At 41.9% G+C, this 22,635-nt stretch overlaps 1 protein-coding gene across 4 annotated transcripts; it reads left to right on the top strand.

Moving 5' to 3' along the window:
* Window positions 1-482: 482 nt before the first annotated feature.
* Window positions 483-22,454, top strand: zbtb7b (zinc finger and BTB domain containing 7B). 4 transcript variants are annotated; one of them, XM_071470890.1, is made up of 4 exons: window positions 485-893; window positions 2,911-3,020; window positions 18,130-19,199; window positions 19,338-22,454. In XM_071470890.1, exons 3-4 carry the CDS (start codon window positions 18,136-18,138, stop codon window positions 19,966-19,968), a joined length of 1,695 nt encoding a protein of 564 aa, XP_071326991.1. In that variant the 5' UTR covers window positions 485-893; window positions 2,911-3,020; window positions 18,130-18,135; the 3' UTR covers window positions 19,969-22,454. The 4 variants fall into 4 exon arrangements, with proteins under 4 accessions (XP_071326992.1, XP_071326991.1, XP_071326993.1 ...); XM_071470891.1 differs by lacking the exon at window positions 2,911-3,020 and having other exon boundaries at window positions 483-893; XM_071470892.1 differs by lacking the exons at window positions 485-893; window positions 2,911-3,020 and adding an exon at window positions 10,462-12,207.
* Window positions 22,455-22,635: the final 181 nt, after the last annotated feature.

The following is a 22,635-nucleotide window of genomic DNA, read 5'->3' as shown; positions in this document are numbered from 1 at the left end:
ACACTGGATGTGACACATCCTCTACTAGTTTCATTTATCATAATAGGTTCCGTTTAACTCGAATCATCTGCCAACTTCAGTCAGGACACTCGTTTGGAGCTGGTATCTGTCCTGGCTCCAGCCGTGGTCACCTCCAGATGGCTTTTATGGGAATATTGCTGAGTCATGAGGAGGGGGAGGGGGCACTAAGTCTATTTCGATTGAAAATGCGTTCAGGTAAGCAATAGGCAGATCCTTCAATCCGCTTTCGCTGCCCGCGGTGCTCTACCCACATCTGAGCGGTGATGCCCGAAGGAGAGAGGAGGAGGAGCGGGGTCTCCAGAATCTGCCCACCCCTCTCCTCCCTCCGCCACCAACACCGCGACAGACACCGCTGCTGACCTATCGCACCAGAGCAGGACCCCCCCCCCCCACTGCTCCGTCCCTTGCCTCCCTCTCCCGGCCCTCCCTCCCCTGTGCCCTGCCCACCCCGGCGGTCTCTTCTCCAGCCCTGCCAGAGCCAATCCGCGACTGGGTGTAAGTAGGGCAAGCCGCTTCCTGGTTCTCAGAAAGGAGGAGCTGGGAGTCTGAGTGGGCCAGCGGAGGCAAGCAAACCGACAGGGGGGTCAGAGCAGCCCTGAGAGCCGGCGGTCTGCAGCCGGAGGAGCAGAGAGGACCAACAAGAAAAACGACGACGCACAGTTTGGCGAAGAGTTAAAAGCTCCGCGGGGTCGAGCTGAGAACGGCAGGAGCTGTGGAGGAGAGAAGACAAGAACTGAAAGGATAAAAAAAAAAAAAAGAAGAAGAATAAGAAGTGGAAGAAGTAGGCAGGGTGGGACGAAATAATCCAGGAAGTGTGGAGGCCGGTCAGGTGGGAGGCGACGAGTCAGGACAGGTGCCACACTGGCACTCAGGTAACTGCTTCACCTGACTGCTGTCGAAATGACAGAAAATGACGACGCATCGATAAGTTAAATGTGTTTTAGGTGGCATGTCTGTTTGCCCTGACAGCACCGGCTTGCCTGAATCTATAGTCTCCCTCCTCCCTCCCTCCCTCCTCTCTCTCTCTCTCTCTCTCAGTTCTGATCGGGGTCACGGGAGGACTACCCACGTCACGGGTATTCGGTAACTCCTGTCGACATTTATTCCCCTTTATAACACACGCAGGGCGCGTTAAGGGCTTGGCTTTTCAGCGCACAAAATGAAACCCAGCTTGTGTGTTTGTTGGAGCAGGTGCTCCAGCCGCTGCGTGATATGTGCGTCTGTGCGCGGCGGCCCAGGTGAGAGAGAGAGAGAGAGAGAGAGACAGAGAGAGAGGGAGAGAGAGGAACAGCGGGGTCGGCGGGTACGTTTCTGGAGAGTCGGCTGCTAATTATAGCCGAGAACACCGGCTGACATCCAAAACCTAACCTGCTCTCACGCACATTACCTGCCTCTCTGCTGCTCATGGGCACGCAGCGCGGTGGATCTATTGGATTTGGCCTCTTGCACTTAAATGATCTCCCCTCAGTGGTCTGTTAATCATCATTATCATCATCATCATCATCATCATCTTCATCATCCTCCCCATGGCGCACCCAGTGTTTTATTTTAATCCTGGCACTCTCCTGTGTTACAATAGGATGTGTTCACGCTGTAATGTTAGGTTAAGGCTCCTGCCTGCCTGTGCCAGTGGGCTTTTGTGTGTGTCATTACAGAGGTAGATGTGTGTGTGTGTGTGTGTGTGTGTGTGTGGCTGACTCGCCCCTCTGACAGACCGGCCTAACAAGCTCAACTGGCTTGCGTTTGGTTTCTCGTCTCGGGCACAGCCTGTTTGGTTAAATCTTTGGGCGTCCTTGCAGGTAGTTAATGTCTTATGCCTTCAAGGCTCAGGTGTTGTCAAAGTTTGGTTTTTTTTTTGTTGTTTTGCTTTGTGGCTCACCTCTTAGTCTCAGAGGACTGGAGTGGGAGGCTGACACATCGGGTAGGGCCTCTACTTGTGGGCAAGCTCAGAGAAAAGTTTAGAGAAGAGAAAGTCTGAATCGTTTTTGTTTTCTTTGTCTCGCCGTCTTATTCCCAGTGTGCAAGGGTTACATACCACCATCATGTGAGTGGACATTTTTTAATGCTCCCTCGTCCTGGGATGGTTTCCCACACATGGAAGAGCCATCAGGGTTTTGAAATAAATTCTTAATGCCAGCTCTATTCACTTAACTTTGTCTGCAACATAATTAGACATCTGTGCTTCATCCTCCGTTCCTGCTGTCCTGACATGACCTCCATCCTGCTCTGCTTTCCACAGGCCTGTCTCTGTCTTTCTTATTGCTGATATCCCTGTTTCCCTCTGACACTTCACTGGGGTATGTTTAATCTGAATCTGCAGACATGTTAACATTTTTTCACTTTACTACGTCTTTTGAATATTTCTTGGAGAGCTTTGGAAATTAGAAGAAATGCACACGGCCTTAGCTCTGTGCAGTGTGTTAGTAATCATTTTCATCTCAAGAGGTGTGCGTGTGTGTGTGTGTGCGTGTGTGTGTGTGTGTGTGTGTGTGTGTGTGTGGGGGTGGGCTTTCCCAACCCTTACTGTTGGAGAACTTCTTTTCGTAAGAAGTCAAACTAGGAAGCGGTTGGTTTCAATCAGCATCTTTTACAAGAATCCCCCACTCCACCCCAAATTACATCTGATGCATCATATGATAGCATGTGGGAGTGTGTGCGTGTGTTTATCCACATGCACTGCACAGAACTGCAACCTGTTTTACAAAAGAAAAGAAAACAGAGATCATAGTGAGCACTTTGTGCAGCCCTTGATATTTGTTCATTACGCCTCCCACCTCTGTTTACACCTGGTACGTGTCCAGCTCTTAGCCCTTCCCCCTTTGGGATGAATAACACTCAAATTAAATTAGGTTAATTTTTTTTTTAATACTTCCTTGGCTTTTCCCTCAGGTGTATGACCTCTGCTGACCTCTGAGCCAAGAACCAAAGAGGAGGGGAGGTGGGTGAGCGAGAGAGACAGAAAGCAGGCACCCATCTTCTCCTGGGTTTATGGACTGGAGGTAGGATCACACACCATATATTATATATTGCACTATAAATCCCAGGATCAGTCTTTCACCCTTACCAGCACGTGTTTTTATGCTATCAACCATTTAGTAAGCACCTGTTTTGTAAAAATGTCTCAGCCTATAAATGTACAGTGGGACAATGATCGTCTTACCTTTAAGGATTCAGTGTGCTTCAGACAACCTAGTTGGTATGAAGTGTCGTCCAAACACATCTTAAAGTGTTTATACTTGTTTCCAAGAGATACACTTAGATGCCGGGTGAAAAGGTGGTCGTCATAGAGACGAGACTACAAATGGGGATAACCTTCAGTTAGTGCTGCTTTCGTGTGTAAATGTGAAAAGTGACAGAAGTACGAAGGAAAAAACGCTAGACAGAGTATAGTTTAAGCTCCACACATCTGTCCTGCCTCGGCGTAAAATTGGTGCAAATGTCGGATAGTCGGTTTCAGAGAAGTTTGGTGGGAGGAGGTTTCCGCAGCTATTAGGCCATGCAACAGTCATACTGGCGGCTTAACACAGCCGCATTCAAAGATGTGGCAAAATGCCAGCTGTCGTAGAGACAAATGGGGTTCATGGTGTTGCACTCGTGTGTACACACAAGAGGTGCTGGAAACACTGTATTTATGTGAAGAATGATTCAGAAGAAGAATGGTTAATAACTGCGTGAAGTGGGTGTAATCGTCAGTTTCAGAAAGTAACAGACATTCTTGGTCGCGGCCCTGACTTCGGAGAGGTGTGTGGTGAAAGGGGTTTCAGAAGCTTTTTAAGGATATGGCAAACACTTAATTTGAAGCATACAGGTGCGTTTAAGAAGCTTTTGGGTAAGGACTCAAGTTTCATTCAGTGCGTATGGAGCCACAACAGTAGAGAGAAGGAACAAATGCAGTGTCGCACATTGGCATTGGTGTCATTGTTAACAAAATATGATTTATTTTAGTTGGATTTTTATTTTTATTTTTTTGCCTGTCATCAAATTAATGTGTTCGCTTACAGCTATACGTTAAATTTATGATAATTAGCACCCCCTGCAGGCACAGGTGTGAGTCAGAGATCGAGTGTCAAGGGTTACATGTGAGAAGTTATTTCACCTCCTTGTTAAGCGCTAAAAAATGTCACAGGGCCACCAGGTAAAGTAAACATGAATATATTATGATGATGTTACATGTCTTTGTTAATATGTCCAACCATAGCGCTTCACTACAAAATATAAAGTAACATCTTCACCAGGGCTGCATAGTCATACTGTCAAGATCAGTAATTCCTAAATGAGATAATTTGAGATCATTTGTATAATACAAATAAACCACCACATGTGCTCACAATAGTGCTCGACTAATTTCCCTGATAGAGACCATCCAGAGCAGCCAAACCTGTATCTGTTTATGGAGCCTGTCATATTTTTTGCTCCTCTGACACAGTTTACTTCACAAACATGATGTTGTGGGGGTCAAACCTCTTTCAGCACTGGTGGTTATAAAGGGTGGGAGGGCTCCTGTTCTAGAGGAGGGGCTTCTTGAAACATTTCTTGTCCTTAGAAAAACAATATGAGCTGAATAAAGTGGTCAAGCAGTTAAATATTTTATAGGCAACCTGGAAGTTAACTCCTCTGTGGTTTGTTGGCTGCAGACGCTCTATAACAGCTATCGGCTTTTAAAAGATGGTCCAGGAATGATGCCAAAAATAAACTCTTGTGTTTAAAATGGGCTGATGATATTTATATTCTTTTTATTGTATGGGATAATAAGCACAAAGTAATACTGCTTTTGTGAAGCTTTTTTAAGAATGGGAGACAAATTACACAGCAGGGGATGTATTACTATCAGCTTCTTCAGCTTAAGGTGAACATTATGCTTGCTAGTTTAAAACCTGCAATTGAAATACAACTAGAAAAAATATGAATTATAATAATTTGTGAATCTGTCATGGGTATTATTACATTTTTGACTAACCCAAAGCACAGTTTCTGATCCCTGCAAGCTATAATGTAATTTATGAGGGCATACAAGAGCCCTAAAAAGTCACAAATAGTGATAATTGGTTTATTTTACCCCACAGAATAATGTAAATAATAAATAATAATAAAAAAAATAATAAACTGTGTTATTTGTCACCCGCAGTCCTTATTTCATGCTTTTTTATGAAAATGAAATTATAATGCTCAGTGTAAGAAACCCACCGCTTAAGAATAAATGTATTTCCCTGTGTAGGACTCAAAATTTAACATCACACAGCAACAAACCACACAAACATACATATTTATGATATATTTTTGTTCAAATTATCATCAACTTAGTGAGAAATGGCTCTAAAGAACATCTTAAACACTGAGGTGTGAACATTTGGTGTTGACTGGACAAACAAAATCTAAATTTATATAGTATAAAGTTAATCCCCAAGCATGTATAATGCACTTGCTTTTAGTGTTTCAACTCACTCCAGCATGCAGATTAATATGATAATGATATATTAATTAAATCAATACAGATTTAAGCTTTGAAACAAACACAAACCTGAATTTATTCCCTTCCTGATTACTGCGGATCATCATTGGAAAGGAACATGAAAACGTCCTTCCTGCTAAACTGCAAATTTAAATACTTAATCAGAAATTGTAATGGGCAACAATCCTCTCTTCAGATGATATTTGGGTGATTATAAAAGCAATATTACATATAGTTATTGACACTCACACTTTGACACTTCGACTTCGAATCAAATTTGTGTGTGTGGTGGGCAAGTATGACAAATCATGTGACCATGGTTTTGTTGGAGTGTGACTGGTGACTACCATGTGTCTGTGAACTGGTGGGTAGGGGGAAGTGACATCGAGTGGTCTGTCAGATGAGGAATACACACACACAAACACACACACACACACACACACCCACCCAACACATGCATACATATGGACATGCATATACATGCATGCACACAGTTCCAGTAAATGCTTTAATTAGGGCATGTGAGCCCATACAAATTCCCCCTTTTCAGACATGGGTCTTTCAGTTTCATATAAACCGACTGAGTGGGAGGACGGTGGGGAGAGAGAGAGAGAGAATGGGGGAGGGAGAGTGGGAGTTGAAAGAAGTAAAGGTTTCTTTCTTTGTCCCTAATATTTGAAGGTGTATCACCCTTTTTCTCAGGTGTAGGCCTATTCGTTCTCCTTGCAACATCTGTTATTCTGAGATGAAGTCAATTTATTTTTTTAGTCACTCAATTCTTATTTACTTACTTTTGTTCATGCACAAAATCAGGAGAAATTACACCTCTGCAGTCAGAAAATATTTAATTTCAATGGTTTATTTTCATGAAGTCCGTAAAATGAGTCTACTGTTACTTTTATGTAACGTTTATAACTGGAATTAACTGGAATTGACTTCAATTAAAAAGGCATGACCATAGCCTTTGACCTTTGGACAGGTGCAGCGTTTTCACCATATATGGTGCATGATTCTGCACATTGAGACAGTAATGACACAGGGGTGACTGCATGGTGTCCATAATCCATTCTGCTGCTGCTGCTGCTGCAGTTGAGTCTTGCCCCCACTTCATCTGTGTCAATAGAGGAAGTTATGTATGTGCCATTTCCTCTTTTCAGTCATGAGTTTCTGTAGCATTTGACAACCCTCCCTCGCTCTCGACCACCAGGCTCGCAGCCCACGCCACCCAGCATTAACCAATCAGCAGGTGGCCGTGACTCTTCTTCTTCTTGTAAAGAGTCAGAGAAGAGAGTGAAAAGAAAAAAAAAAAAAGGCATGAGAAAAAGCTACAGGCTGATGAAGTGATCATGATTCAGCTCTTCTAGTAACAGTGCAATTGTTTCTGTAGACACTGAGCGGGCGGTTATCATAAATAGGTACAGTGAGACAACACTTCAGGGAAAGTGAGAATAAACACCCAAACATGAGGAGGCAATGGGAGTCAGTGATGCTGAAACCGACCCCTTTCATATATGATGTTCAAAGGGGAACTCCAGCAACAACTGGAGGCTTTTATTCCAAAATGCTGCACACCATCCCCTTTGGAAGAATAAAATCACTTTTTGTTTTGTTCATATCGAAAACAACAAACATTATTATTGTAGCAGAAAGGACACGTGACACGTTAGATGGTTCCTATTTTGAATGTCGTGCTTTTGGACCAAACCTCTTTGATAAAAACACTTTTTTTTTTTTTACATCATTCTTCCCTTCTTCTCCCCGCTAAAGAAATGCTCATCAGTACTCCATCATTCAGACTGTGACTGATAAAAAACAGTTGCTATCTTTGCTGTGACGTGTTTTCCAGACTTATCACTTAGTTTAACCTCGTGTGTGTCGTCGTTTTTGTGCTCACGCAATTTTCTGGTTACCGACATTTTTGACACCACAGTGGTAGGTGATGCAGTTGTGCACCCGCCAGCTGGACCACAAGTCCCTCCCTGAAGTTATTCTTAATTTCTGATATAATTCATGGATTGTAGTTACAGTAAAAACAGTCTCCTCCCCTCTCTGTATCATTGCCATGCCGCTAAGCTGATTTGTCAGGAAGGTGACACATCCTTCACTCATGTCCTCTAATTGTATTTTTCCTTCTCTCTGCTCCCACAGCACAAAATATTTATCTTTTTTTGTGTACGTGTGTGTGTGCGTGTGTGTGTGTGTGTGTGTGTGTGTGTGATTTTTTTTTTTTTTTTGCTTAATCGGTCTCTGAGCCATTTTTACTTGTTTACTACGTGGTAGTTTAGTTTGCCTTCCATTTATCTCTCCATCTGTACCTAGTGGTCGACCATTTTTTCTATGTACAGGAAGAGGAAATTGATCAGGATCAGTTAGTTTTGCGACATTTCTCTCTCTCTCTCTCTCTCTCTCTCTCTCTCTCTCTCTGTGTGGTGTGTGTGTGTGTGTGTGTCCATTGCTTTTGCAATATCTTCCTCTAAAATGGGAGGTCATTTGTGTGGGAGAAAAGCAGTTGTAGAGACCCTCCCTGTGATGTGGCAACTTAATGTAATAGACACACACTTACTCACGGTAACAATATTATGTGTCTAAACAGGGGTTGTTATCAACAGATATATATATATATATATATACTGACTAAGAGGTTAAGTTTAAAAACTGATTCTGTTGATTTTTGTAACTTATCATATTTTTCTTCAGTGGAAGACATCGTCACTCATGTTGAATACGTTTTTATTTCCTTTATTCTATCATTGCATGACTGTGTTCACAGGTTCACAGGTCAACACTTCACTTGAATACACCACATGAATACATACTAATAAACTGTAAACATCACACTCACGTCACACCCATCTCCAAAACCATCCCACTTGCCCCACCACCCGGGGCAAATCATAAGAAGAAATATAATATACAAGGAGTCATACTCCTCTAACGTCTCCAGGTTTACCCACGCAGACCTACACCAATCAACACATAAACACAAAATAACCTTTTTAACTTGAGCTCCTTTTGTGAAGCTTATAATTCAGAATTTTTAGTTGAGTTGTAGATTCAAGTCATTTCTGGAGCCACAGCTCGTGGTATTCTTAGGTGTTGTGTAATACTGCATAATGTTGTTTTGTCCAACTTGGGAGAACAAGTTAACAGAGTGGACTTAAAAGTAATGATAGGGTTTAATCAATGCCTACTAATCAATATGAATAATATTGAAAATGTTATTAATTATACAGCCACTGAATTAGATTGTTGTCCACCTGTGGGTAAACACACATGCATACACTTACACATACAAGGCTTAAAACATGGGTATTGCTGTAAAATCTATTGATAACTGTTTTTTTTAAAATATTGATCAAGTATTGATAAAATAACAACATATCAGAACATGAAAAATACCAAATATCATTGTACATTCTCACTTTGTAACTTTTAATATACAAATAATATGCCCTTTAATGTCACCCTACATTCACAAAAAAGTAAATGTAAGTTTATTTTCTGGTATCTATTAGACAAAACGTTTCTCCTCTGCCACTTTTCTAAGTTTATTGATCAAAAGTGGATTAAAAGTATTTGAAAATACTAATTATATAAAACTACCATTAGTTTCTTAAGCACAGATTTTGAAGTCTGACTGAAAAGTGACTTTAAGTTGCTAATGAACATTTCTACTGTACCTACTGTAAATATTCTCCAAGGTAAACGTGCAGTCAAGAACTTTATATACAAAGGATTCCTTTGATTTATTGTCTGTGTAAATCCTCAATGAAAAGCAGCAAACTCAGTGACGACTGTGCCCCAGGTTACTGCGCTTGGTGCTCTGCTCCACAATTACACCTACACACTTCATTTGGTTGCACCACGGACCGACATGTTAAAACACCCCCACTGAGTTACAGCAAGGGTGCCGATAAATTGCTTGACTGCGATGATACTTTATCACTCTTTCATTGTTCTCATTTTCACTTTTTGACATACGGTGTCATCAGTTGTCGTACACTCAGAAGAAACGTTCCTCGACTTTATCAACTGAAACAACAGGCACAAAAATAAAGTTTCTCTTCTGCTCTTGCGTATAAATTGACACAGGGTGCAGTATGTGATTCGCCCACACATCTTGTCGCTCCAGCGTTGTCTCACACACACGTACATACATACAGTTGTAGGGTGTTGGGGGTAGAAACTGCTGACCAGATAAGGAGGGAGAGTATAGTGTGAAACCACTCCGTCAGCATGCCTTCTCTCTCACATCTGTGTGTGTTCTCCATCTTAGGTTGAAACTCCCTTTTGGTGATGCTAATGATAGAGGTGGTTGCTACCACGTCTCTCCCTCAGACATCTGCACACACACACACACACACCTGCAAGGACTCTTGCTACTTCCTGTGGCTGCGCACATGTGTTCACCTCTTGCTTGATCGCTCTGTTTATCTCCCAGTCGTCATGTCACAGCTCCTCTCCCTTCTCTTTTTCTGTCTCCCCCCTTCCTCTCCCCTTGTAACTTAACTCTGTCTACTCTTGTTTCATGTCTCCTTGCTAACACAGATTGTTCACGGCTGGGACTAGATTTTCCTGTCTTAACCTCCATTCTCTTTATCTTTCAGAATATCTCTACTCCCACTCCCCCTTCACTCACTCACTCACTCTCATGTGTTTCTCCTCCCCCATGCCCTTCTTTTTTCTTGTGTGATTTCTAAGAACATGTGTGTTTTTAGAAAACATACCTCCCTCATGTTCCTTTTGTTGTCTCCTCTTAAATCTCAGCCCGTTTTCCTCTTTCCAACCTCAGATTGATTTCTTTTCCTGCTCCTGCTTTCTCCTCCATTCACTGTGGCAAACAAAGCAGACATGTTACACATAACAGTCATTTCAGGAAAAAAAAGCACTAAAAATATATTTTTGTCATTTTTATAGAGAATCACTTCAGTATTATTTTGAATCATCAGTTTCAGGGTGTTTGCAGTATGTTTCTTAGGAAATAAAAAGCTGTAAAGCAGAAATGGCATTGTATTGTACAAACATTTTTTGAATATACTATTTGAATTTACCATCCAACTTTGTGTATTTTTGAAAAAAAAAACCTCAAAATTCAAAATACTATATTGATCAAGTTTGCAAGTGAGTTAGCACATGCAATTTCACATGAATACTTAATGTACACACATAGAAACAATATAAAAAATAGTGAAAATTGTTTTAGAAAGAGTTGCATTACACAAGGACTAATGGCAGTGACAAGTCTGTACAATATCCAACACCACTAAGGAATATTGTGGTGCTCAAAAGTTACAAAAAACAAACAAAACAAAAAAATGCATAAATCATCACAGCTGAGACAAAAATACACAAAAAACACAAATTTTAGTTTTAATATCTGGGTAAAATAAACTGCAAAAATGTGTTAACTGGTAGGGGCTTAGGCCCAACCAGGCTGAAGTAATGTTACCATATAATCAATATATATTTTCCTTTTATTAAAGGCTGAATTACAATAAAATACTATTTTATTCTGCAGTTATTTCAGTTATTTGAGTGAATAAAATGCTGACTATTATCTTATAATTTTGTTGTATGCAAATATCTTCTGAAAATCCCCACTAGACATTATCAACATATTGTTACATTAGTCATTTGAACATATTCATTTAAAGTTTCTGAGATATCTGATGCTGTCAGTGATGCCCGGTATTTACATGCAGAAAGATGATCTTTTTTCATCTTCTTTACATAATTTCAGGGCAGAAGTTGGTGAATATTATGGGACAGCTCATATATGTGCACCCAAATGTCTTGTCCCATGTGTTGATAAGCTGATAATCCTCCGGTAGATTCTCACTGGTGTTCAGGTCTGGCATGCAAACTGGCTGCTGTTGTAGCTCGCAGTGGAGTGTTGTGGTGTGGGAGGGCGAGGGGATAAGGGCCTCCACTCTGCCAGCCAAATGAATAATGTAATGTGTTCTTGGAACTAAGACCACAATATACGCATGCGTCCACACATACACACTCACACACACCCACACCATAATGCCCCAGTTAACAGTGAGGAAAGAGGAGAGCTTGGTTGCAGGGGCTTTCTTGAATAAAAGACAGAACAAACTTTTGCTGAGTAACAGCAGCTAAATGGACTTCTCTCTTTTTTTCTTTTTTTTTATTCCTCCTCAGTGCAGTCATGGCAGGGTGCAATCATTCTAATTATCATGATGGTGTCTCAAGTCTTGTCTTTGACAAATTCAAATTGCCAATTCAAATTCTCCCTGGGCGCGTCTGTTTTTATATCTCCTGGTGGGATGCAAATGTTCAGTCCAGAGGGAACTGTTGGGATGCAGAGCGGGTGGAGCTTGTGTTTTACTACCCAGCAGAGATGAGATGTATTATTAGAAGACCTGGATGTGGCAGTTAAGTGTGTAGCCAGTATTCATGTGTAGTTTTGAATATAATCGTTGCTTAAAAGTGAAGGTTTTGCACTCGGATAGCCTGTGAGAGTGCTCTGCTGGGCTGAAAACAGCAGCTTTGGTTTGGCAGACGAGTGTGTGCTCTCATCTCTTTTCATCCCCCTGTTTCCTCCTCCCCTGCTCTTGCTCAGAGAAGGTGTCCCAGTACCACACTCCACTCACTACCCCAAATAAGTGAGGTGAAAACAGAGGGTGAAATCTTTGTCTTTCTTAAATGTTAAAATCTGTCTGTCACTGAGAAGAGAAGTGGTGAGAGGAAGACAAGTGTGTGGAGGAGAAACGGTATGAACTTGAATCTTACTTTCCATATGTTTGCCTGTTTCGTTGTTTTTTTGGTGCAGTAGTGGTTGTTTAGCATCATCATTTGTTATGCTGCGGTTATGAATAACATCTCAAGTACGGGATTTTATCTGAATGAAAACACTTGTAGGTGTGTGTTTGTGTGTGTGTGTGTGTGAGTGAGACTGTATCAGAGTGTGTGTGCTTGTAGGAGTGTTTCGTTTACTATAGAGAATGGACAACTGCTCCTTGTTTGAGAACATTTTATTATAAAAACTATTTTAAAAATGATTTCAGCTGCCACCAGAAATTTAGGTATTATACTACATAACGTTTTTGGACATAAAACCCTTAAGATTGTTGCTCAACTGTCCGCTTTTGAATTTTTATTATTTTACCTTTTTCATTCAATTTTAATTTCTAACTTTGTTGAAGACTAATATCCATATTCTTGCCCTTCAGTCATTTAAGTACGGAGTGTAAAACCGTCACAGCACACGCAACAGTCCATACATGCTCACATTAACCAACACACTCACATACACACACGTACAGAAAGTCACAAACACACACATGTACAGGCACTTTGGAAAACATCTGACATCAGAATTCATAAAAGCATTTCTCCTTCTCCCTCTCAGCCACAGTTTTCTGTGAATAGTATAAAGTCATATTTTCCCCCTTAGTGCTGGAGCCTGATATAATTGAGGTGGACTGGGAAAACTTACAGCCTTTAACGGAAAATAAGAGCCATAAAAATAATACTAACAGTTCTAGTTCCAGTCATCTCCAACTTTTAGTCTGTGCAGGGGATTTTGTGATACAGACATTGGATGGATACTTGAGCCTGCTTTTATAATGAAGAATAAGTCTTTGTGTGCAAGTTTGTTCAATCCTGCAGCTGTCACTGTCACTAGCCCCCACGCAAACTAGTTTCGTTGAGTTGTATGCAGTCTTACTACTAGTACTGGACAGTAATGGTGATTTAAGTTTCCATTTCCTCTTCTGTAAAAATGAATCCTCGGTGTATTCCCTTCAAAACAGGTTTCATTTGGTTTTTGCTTTATTTTATGGCCTGGTCATAAAACTAAGTCTTAGCTTCATGTTTATGAGATGTGGCTCTGAAAGTTAGATAAAGAAAAAAGGTTTAAAATGTTGTTAGTTAGTTAGTTAAAAATCGAACAAATAAATCCGCATTGTGAAGAGAGAGGAAGAGTGTGCACATAATGAAAGCAAGGGATGAGGAAACCGTAGAGTTGCAGAGGAGGTGAATTCCTCCACCGTCGACACAAAGAGTGGGAGGTGAGAACAAGAAACAAAGAAAGAGATAAGAGACAATTGTTGGAAGGATAACATCTCAACATCTGTAGCATTAAACGCATAAAAAGTGAAAACATGGCAGATTTTTGAGAGTTAAAAAACTGAACTACTTCAGTAAGCAGTTTTTGTGGTTTTATGTTTTGGCAAGAGTAAGAGTGACGTTAAATAACACACCTAAAAGCAAACAGTGATATCGGTTATTTGACTCAAAGGTACTGAATCCTAATTAACATGAATGAACTAACAATGACAGTAATTGTGATTTGTGATAATTGTTGATTAGGTGCTCATGAACTAACATTATAATTTTGTGTACGAGGCAAAATGTGTTTGTGGTCTCTGCCTGTGGGCTGTTTTAACATTAGTTAGAGTGTGTTGCAAGATTCAGCAACTTATGCAGACATGTCCTTGGTTAGCAACAAAAAAACAGAAACAAGGTGACAAGGAAAGAGAAGGGGGGATAAGAACAGTGTGTGTGTGTGTGTGTGTGTGTCATGAGGTGTCAGTATTAAGTGACTCACTGAAAGACACAAAATTGATGGGAATCATTGCAACCTCTTGCAATCTTACTATTTTCCGAACACGTCTTCATTCTAAGGAATATGCCTAAAATAACAAACTTGAACCACCAACCACCCATGATGCTTCTTTTTTTTTCTTTTTTCTTTTGCCGGAAATTTAACGTGCGTTGTTGTGTGCTCCTCCCTAAACCCCTTTGTGTCTCGCTGCTTTGTGTCTGCACTGCTTTACTTAAGGTTTCTGGGTTTTTAGTAGCTTTTCACTTGTTGAAGGTATTTCAGAAACTGGGCAAAACATGTTATAGCATGCACACAATAATTAGTATCAACAGTCCTGTTTTTCTGTGGATGCGTTTAAACAGTGGTATTTAAAAATGACACTCGGGTCTGTTATCACGTCTGCTTACAATGAGTCAAACTGTACACACACAAGGTCAAAGGGATGCATTTAACCTTTGTCCCACAGTGACATAGTTGGTGAGTTTACAATGGGGTTTTTCCATCCATTATGCTTTTTCCACAGACCATGTTATTGTATTTCTATATAGTATCATTATACATCTGTGTGTGATATGAGCTGCAAATAAGAGTTATTGTAATCACTGATCTATCATTGAGCTACAGATTATTTTCTCCATTGAATGTTTGGTCTCTGAAATATCAGAACATGGCCAAAAATATCCATCACAAGCAATGTTCCCTCTAAGCTGCGCGCTTGCGCAATCGCGCACTGCTCACACATTCTCAGCGCACAAGAAAATCTATAAAGCGCATAAAATAAAATTCAACATAAACTGTAAATTAATTAGAGCAATAACATTTTTTTCTGTAACTTTTTGCAGTGTAACACAGTGAGTGACAGATGTCCAGCCAATGATACGATACGGTTCACTTACGCTACGCAGCCAATCATAGCATTGACATTGCTTGCGTAGGTGCCCTTCCCATATGCGCCACGGCGCCGTGCAAGTTAGCTAGCTAACAACAGTGCATTTCATTTTAAGTGGTCCAAATCACTTATATTAAAAGTAAACAAATGGAAATGCTGTAATTTGATTCTTTTAATAAGCCATGTAACTTGCTATGATCCCAGGTGTTGATCAGGTGTGATACTGGTGTGTGGCCGCAATGGTCCTCAGTGTGCTCAGGGAGCTTTTGTGTATGCCCAGACACATGAAAAATTAGAGGGAACATTGATCACAAGTCCCCAGAGTCTATGGTTATGTCTTCACATGTCATGTTTTGTCCAACCCACAGTCCAAAACCCAAAGATATTCAGTTTACACAATATAAAATACAGAAAAGCAGCAAATTCACATTTTAGAAGCTCTTTGGCATCTCCGCTTAAAAACAGCTAAATGAATCCATTATCCAAATCCATTATCAAAGTAGTTGCTGGTGTCTTTTTGTGTATTGACTACTGGATTAATCAATTTGTCATTACAGCTGTAGTGGAATGTAAATGAAAAAAATATGTCTGTGTCTGTGTGAGAAGAAGACAAAGAAAAACATGTGCCCCTCAACTTCCTCACTTTTCTGTATCGGCGGTTTCCCCAACACATGCCATCCTGGTTGCCTCAAGCAGAAGAGATAACTCTGATGAAAATACTTGAAAAATAACAGTAAATATCTGTTGTAGAGGCCATACTGTCATTTCATTACAGGCAGTCAGTGACGTTTAGCAGGTGTGGGTTTCAAAGGACAAGCTTTCCTCACCTCACCTTCTCTGTAATGTGATTTAACTCTCATATTGCACCTACCTGAATGTTTGTTTCTGAGTGTAATATGACTCATAATGCCAATATGATTTTGGTTCTTACATCGTTGTTCAACTTTGACATTCATTGAATTGACAAAAAAAATACTGCTATATCTGAAGTGTTTTGGTTGCATGTGCTGGTTTCCTTCCTGCCCAACCATTTACACTAATGTGCGTGGTCTACATCATCCACAGTCCCACCATGACCCTGGACACACTACCACTGATTTACCTGTTGGCTGCCTTCTGAACAGGGAGAGGTCGACAAAGAGATCATGTTTATCGGAAAGTGTTCGGAAAATGGGCCGTTGGGTTTTGGAGAGAGGGGGCGCGTAGGCGACCTTGGGGGGGAGGGGTGTCTCTAAATCTGTCTTCGTCACCGTGCACTTTCTTCTGATACAACAGGAAGGAGTGTGAGTGACAGAATGTGCGAAAGAGGTAGACATCCCCAAGGATGAACGCTTAACCCCGACTTCTGACAACGAGATCAGACCTTTAAGTTATACATCTAAGGGGAAGAAGGAAATAGGAAAGAAAAGTGGTTTTCAAAGACAGAGAGAAGGAAAGCGAAGGAGAAGACTCAGTCAGCGTAAAGAGCGAAAAGATGGATGCCATGAAACACACACTGCCTCGTCTTCAGTTGACTGTGCCCATGCCCATAAAGATGGGAAAGGTAGGGTTAACATTTGATTTAACCTCTGGGTGCTTATCCAGCAGCTGCTCCTTGGATGAAGACGGGAAGGTTCGATATCGATCAAGAGATAGGAAGGATCCAAAAGTTTACGCTGCATAAAAGTGTTGACAAATTCTTGAAGTGTTTATCTAATTGGTTTTACGTCTACTTTATTTTTCGTTGCTTAATGGGTGGAGTACATTTGTATGTATCTAAATAGACTGGTGTTAAGATCATCACATAACAGGTTAAGTCTAACAATAGTGGGTGGGGGGAGCCACAGATTGGCACGCAATGTGTGTGTTCGTGTGCATGTGTATTGTATATGTATGTGTGCGCTCCTGTGCCTGTGCGTGTGTATTTAATAGGGTGTGTTTTGGAGCAGGTTAGTCAGGTGTATGTGCTGTCGTTGTGTGGAGCCCTCTGGGCACTGTGTGAACACTATTATTGGACGGCCAGGGGGCTGCCAGTTGCTATGGGAGGGAGATGAAGGGCAGGGAGGGGGAATATGGAGGGTGAGTTGTTTGTGGAAAATCTGGTCTGCTCAGGTGTGTGTGAGAGATATTGTTGAGCAGGGATATTGTGGACAGGGTGAGGTGCGAGCTTAGGGAGCCAAAGAAGGGTGTTGTTGGGTCTTATTACCCGCAGGCCTCGTCACACGTCACAAAGAGAAATAAAGAAAGTTACCGTCCTTATTTGACTTGCATGAGGACATTTTACATTCAACCCCCTGCTCATACTTCTGTGTCCATTGACTTTACTGGACAAAGAGTGAGCTAAAATTAATGAAAGAACAATTTACTGTATTGTACATCCATTTTTTTTTAACCTTTGTAAGTGACATAGGTTTACTCCAGTTCTCATAAAGGTTGTCATTTTTCTCTTGCTGTTTTTTCCTTCCTCATTCTTTCACTGGTACTCCCCCCCCCCCTTTCACCCACTCTAGCCTGTCACTTCCTCCATCTCCCTCGCTTGCTTGTCTTTATTCTCTTCCTCTTCCATTCGTCCCTCTCTTTCTTCTCCAGTTATTTTAATCAAACAGCTAATGCTATAAAGGTTTCACACAGGAATTAACCTACTGCCCTACGGTTACAACGCCTACAGTACATTGTATAATCCTGTATCCTTTCCGCGTCATCGCTATTGATCATTTTGTTTTCCCCTGCTCCGATGATTATTTCTTCTTCATCTTGCCTCTGTATTTTGCCTCTCTTGCTGGCTCTGTCATCTCCATCGCATTTTTCCTCTGATGCCCCAACCCCCCCATCTCACTGGCCAAAATCGCTGCCTCCTGATTTAGTAATCTGGAGAGAAAGTACGGGGTGGTGGGGGTGGGGGGTGTGTGAGAAGGGAGGATAAGGGGAGAGTTGTTCCTAAGCCCGGTTTAAATTGTCCCTCACGTGAAAGAGAACTCTGTGTCAGTCACGCTACTTTAGATTTACTAATAGTACATTTAAGTTTGGCTCAGATGAAGAGTAATCTCTAGTTTCTTTGAAACTGCAAAGATGTAATAATGATATTAATAATATTTTGTATAAAACAAAACTGATTCCATCCAGATTAAAGGTAGATTTTGGCCTGATTCAGGTACCAAACTGTTGTTTGGCCAGACAGACCTCAGTCCACTTATCTGATCTTCTCTCTCTTTAACGCAGGTGGCAATGTCTCCAGGAGAGGACGGTCTGATTGGGATCCCCTTCCCGGAGCACAGCAATGAGCTCTTGTCCCACCTCAATAACCAGAGGAGGACAGGGCTCCTATGTGACCTCACCCTGACCTCCCGCGGGGCACGCTACCCTACTCACCGCTCCGTCATGGCCGCTGTCAGTTTATACTTCCGCCAGCTGTTCGGGGCAGAGGAGGGGGGTGGCGAGGGCGGAGGAGGTTTCAGCGTTTGCCAGCTGGACTTTGTGGCACCAGACGCCCTGGATGCCCTGCTGGAGTTTGCTTACACTGCCACCCTGACCATCCCAAGCTCAGGGATGAGAGATGTGCTGCGAGGGGCTCAGTTTCTGGGTATCCAGTGTGTGGCTGACGCCTGCAGAGACATCCTGGGGGAGACGGCGGAGGCAGAGGGGGAGACGGCTGAGGAGCAGAGAGTCCAGCACACGGCTACCAAGAGAATGGTGGAGGGGGAGAGTTGTGTAGAGAAAGGGTCCCGAAGAAAAACAGACAGAAAGAGGGTGAAAAAAGTTGGGTTGCAACACGTCAACTCCTCAGTTTTGAACCCATCACCTGCTTCTCCCATCTCGCACCCTTCACCTACATCTGACAGCCTCCGCTCCCTGCCGTCTACCCAGCCACCCAGCCCCGAACACGAGGAGTTTTGCCTCAAATCTGGGCAGAATGGAGATCCCAGGTCGATCAGAGAACCAGGGAGAGACCCCACACTAAACGGAGGGCTCCTTCACTGGCTGCATGAGCGCCAACGTATAGCCCACCCACCTCCTCCTGTCCCACCCTCGAATGACAAGCTGTCAGAGGATGATGACATGGAGGGTTTTGTTGATGATGGTATGCTGACCTCCATAAATACCTCTATAGCTGAGCGAGGAGCAGTGACACCAGCAGTGGGAGGGGGGAGGAAGAGGAAGTCTCAGACACCCCAGCAGTGCCCTGTGTGTCAGAAGATCATCCATGGAGCAGGGAAACTGCCCCGACACATGAGGACACACACTGGAGAAAAACCTTTTCAGTGCTCTGCCTGTGGAGTCCGTTTCACCCGGTACAGAAAATTCTTATCTGAATATGCACCAAACAAATGTATTTTGATGTATGGTGACCTGATTGAATCTTTAAATCATGTTTTGCTCCTTCGTTCTTCCCCTCTTCATCCTTCATCTTCCCTTCTGTCTCTTTTCAGGAATGATAAGTTGAAGATCCACATGAGGAAACACACAGGTGAACGCCCCTACCCATGCCCCCACTGCCCGGCCAGGTTTCTCCACTCATACGATCTCAAAAACCACCTGTCCCTCCACAGCGGGGCACGACCCTTTGAGTGCCCGCTCTGTCACAAGGCTTTCGCCCGAGAGGACCACCTCCAGCGTCACCGCAAGGGACACAGCTGCCTGGAGCTGCGTACACGCCGGCCCAGGCGTGGTCCTGAGCTCGCGGAGGATGGAAGAGGGGATGTAGGCAGGAGAGAGCAGTCCAACCCTATGGAGGCTTTGTCCTCACAGGCCCATTCCTCTGCGTTTCTCCCCCACACGGTGCTGGATGGTGGGAGTGGGTCCGTCGCCGGGCCTCCGCTGATGTTTCCAGGTGAAGTCGAGAGGGGGCGCTCTCTCGCCCTTCAGGCTCTGGCCCAACTTGGGCATCACAGGCTGGCCAGCTACCCTGAGCTCTTCCTGCGAGGGCTGGAGCTGCGAGGGGGCCGAGAGGCAGAAGGAGAAGATCCAGGAGGAACCCACTCTCCAGCTGCGCTGCGTGACCGATGGGCTGACGAAGTGGAAGAGGAAATTGGAGATGAGGAAGCGGAGGAAGAGGAATAGTTAAAAGAGAGTGTGTGTATGTGTGTGTGTCTGTGTGGTAAAGCATCCACAGTAAAAAAAAATCTCACTCAGGTGGCTGGACTAATGACCTGCTGCTCCCTTGTAGAGAGCGCTTAAAAAAACAAAAAACTAAATGATATTAAAAGAAAAAAAATGGAAAACGGGTTTTAAGAGATATTTTAAATGTTTGTCTTCTGGCTCTTGGCATTTGATTTCATTTTAATTTTATTTCTTGTTTGCTGTTTAATTTTATGTATTTTAGGTTTGAGCTGTTCCTTTATGATTTGTTTTTACTTTTCTTGCTGGATATGCGTGTTGAGTGTGTGGTTACCGGGATGCTTTTCTCTATGCAAACTAAAATGCAGAGCTGCAACATGGATGGATATTTGAAGATGTATATTTTTAGTTACAACATAATGTATTGATTCAGGTGCAATTCAGAAGTCATATCATGTAGATAACAAGAATGAGTTTGTGGGCTCACTGTCCTCTGGTGGTTATCAGTGGAAATGCAGCCTAATTAATCAAACTTGTTCTGTACATTGTAAGCAATAATGTTCTTTGTATCTTTTTCTTTTTAGTGGTAGAATCTTTGCTTTGATTTGGTGCTTAAACCAAAGATTTTTCGTTGAACTTTTTTTCTTAAAATTTAAGTGAACAGGAGTGGAGAGAGATGAATTGTGGCCAATGTTGGGTTTGAAGAGAAAATCCTTCCCAACTGTTATGATCGCCATGCGAAAGAATCTGCTTCCATATTTGAGTGTTTCAGAGCTGTAGAGCTCTGTGTTAAATGCCTGACCAAAAGAGACAAAGTTTGGATCAATGAGTTGATTAATGTTGAAGACAGTTCTTCTTTTCCCAAAGGCTGTGGATTTCAGTCTACCAATGCACTCGTTTCGGTTCCTTGTTTGGAAAAAAAAAAAAGAAAAAAAGAAAAGGGGTAAGGTGAGGGTATGAATGAGATCGCTTGCCCCCTTTTTTCTTTATTTATTTATTTATTGTTATTTATTATGGCTCTTCTGCTGAAACTCCTCTGTGAGACCAGATCCAGGGTTAGACACAGATCAGGGTCCATTTCTCATCTAAGTCTTAGAAAAAGCTGTCTTGCGCTAGAGATTTTGGCTGAACATCTCCATATACCTAAACGCCTTTTTACAGGCTGCGTGTCTTCTTTTGGCGATTCTTCCTCAAATGCATTCTTTGCACATTTAACCCCGTCAGGTACTGCAATAACACAGGCACATTCCATCCTCCGGGGTAGAGAGAAGGGAACAGAGCTAAGAAGTCAGGGGGTTTAAAACCTTCGTTGTAACTGGAACACAGAATGACTTTGCTGTTTGACATTTTCATCATGCTTTTCTGTTGTTAAAACAACATGTATAGTACTGTATCACGTTATTGCATGGCAGTTCTTATAGATCGGCCACCGCTGCGTCTAAAGGGGCCATTATCTTTCTGAGTTTATCTATCTTCGACCAAAAACCTTTTTAGTTTTGTTTTGTTTCTCTGGACCAGTACATTAAGGCCTGTTGCAGAATAAAATGCAATCATTAATGGCTTTAAATGACAAGCAGTTGTCTTTTTATTTCCAATTCTCTTGAAACCCATGTAGTCAGAACCTGCTGTAGCAGTAGTGCTGGTCTGGCCTTGTGTGCACTATCCGCTCCTTGTTGTGTAGTAAATCATTTTTTATTTCCAATTTAATTGCACTATGAGATTTGAGAGCTTCAAGCCTTTTTGTCTGACCTTCTGTCTAGTCCATTAAGTCACTCAGTACCATTTAAAATTGTGATTGAAATAGACAGTAGGCCTATTTCCTTAAAACCCACATACAATGAATAATCTTCCTCCTGCATATTAGTACAGTTTTTGTCAAATGTAATATATATTGGGAGTTGCCTTTTGGTTTTTTGTGCTGCAACTATTCTCAGGAAATCTTGAGCAATGCACTAAGTGATTATACAAAATATAAAATGGGAAGAAATTGTTTGGTGCTGCAGGGCGATTGACACTCTTCATGTAAGCGTAAGGCCAGTAGTTTCAAAATCAGATATTTTCTAGATTTTGTATTATATCATTTCCCATTTTAAAAAACTAAATGATTTAAAACTATTGTGAGGTTAAAAAAAAAAAAAAAAAAAAAGTCAAATGATGGTAATGAAAGTGAACTACTGGCCTTACTGGAACCAGTCCTACTGGAATGGTAGTGTGACAGCCCGTGAAGGGTGTTGGTGCTCCCAGTCATAGCTTTGTGAATGAATGAGGGTTAACTGATGCCAGCTGTGAAGTGTGTGTTTCTATGTGAGCTGTTTGTTTTCTTGGCTTCGGTGAAGGGACATGGGGTCTGGGATGAGTAGAGACCCCACTATCAGGGATACATTTTTGTCTTTCAGTTTTTAGTGGAACCTTCTCAGAGATATGAATTCTTTTTCCCATCATTTGTTTCAGTTAATGTAAAGAAAAGAAATAAAGATATCTAAGCTTGCTGTTTTTGTTTTATGTGTTATTGATTTTATTTTACAAAAAACACTATTTAAGGGCTTTAGTAACTACGGCCTGTTGAGTACTGGATTTTTCAGGCAGATACGGATATCATCCTTAAAAAAAAAATGTAAAAAAAAGTGTAAAAAAAATTGATTATAATATAAGGGCCGGTATACAGTTTTT

This window comes from Trachinotus anak, unplaced genomic scaffold (genome assembly GCF_046630095.1).
Source record: "Trachinotus anak isolate AG129_WGS33_773 ecotype Australia unplaced genomic scaffold, CSIRO_AGI_Tana_v1 ptg000032l, whole genome shotgun sequence".
Lineage (NCBI taxonomy): Eukaryota > Metazoa > Chordata > Actinopteri > Carangiformes > Carangidae > Trachinotus > Trachinotus anak.
Note: the sequence above shows the minus strand (reverse complement) of the source record. Positions and strands in the feature narration are given on the sequence as shown.

Bases quoted from the DNA above. Each gene is read 5' to 3' on its own strand.
- zbtb7b (XM_071470889.1), top strand. From the start codon at position 16,406: ATGGATGCCATGAAACACACACTGCCTCGTCTTCAGTTGACTGTGCCC. The intron at 16,475-18,129 runs GTAGGGTTAACA...TCTTTAACGCAG, and splicing joins TGCCCATAAAGATGGGAAAG to GTGGCAATGTCTCCAGGAGA. The intron at 19,200-19,337 runs GTACAGAAAATT...GTCTCTTTTCAG, and splicing joins TGTGGAGTCCGTTTCACCCG to GAATGATAAGTTGAAGATCC.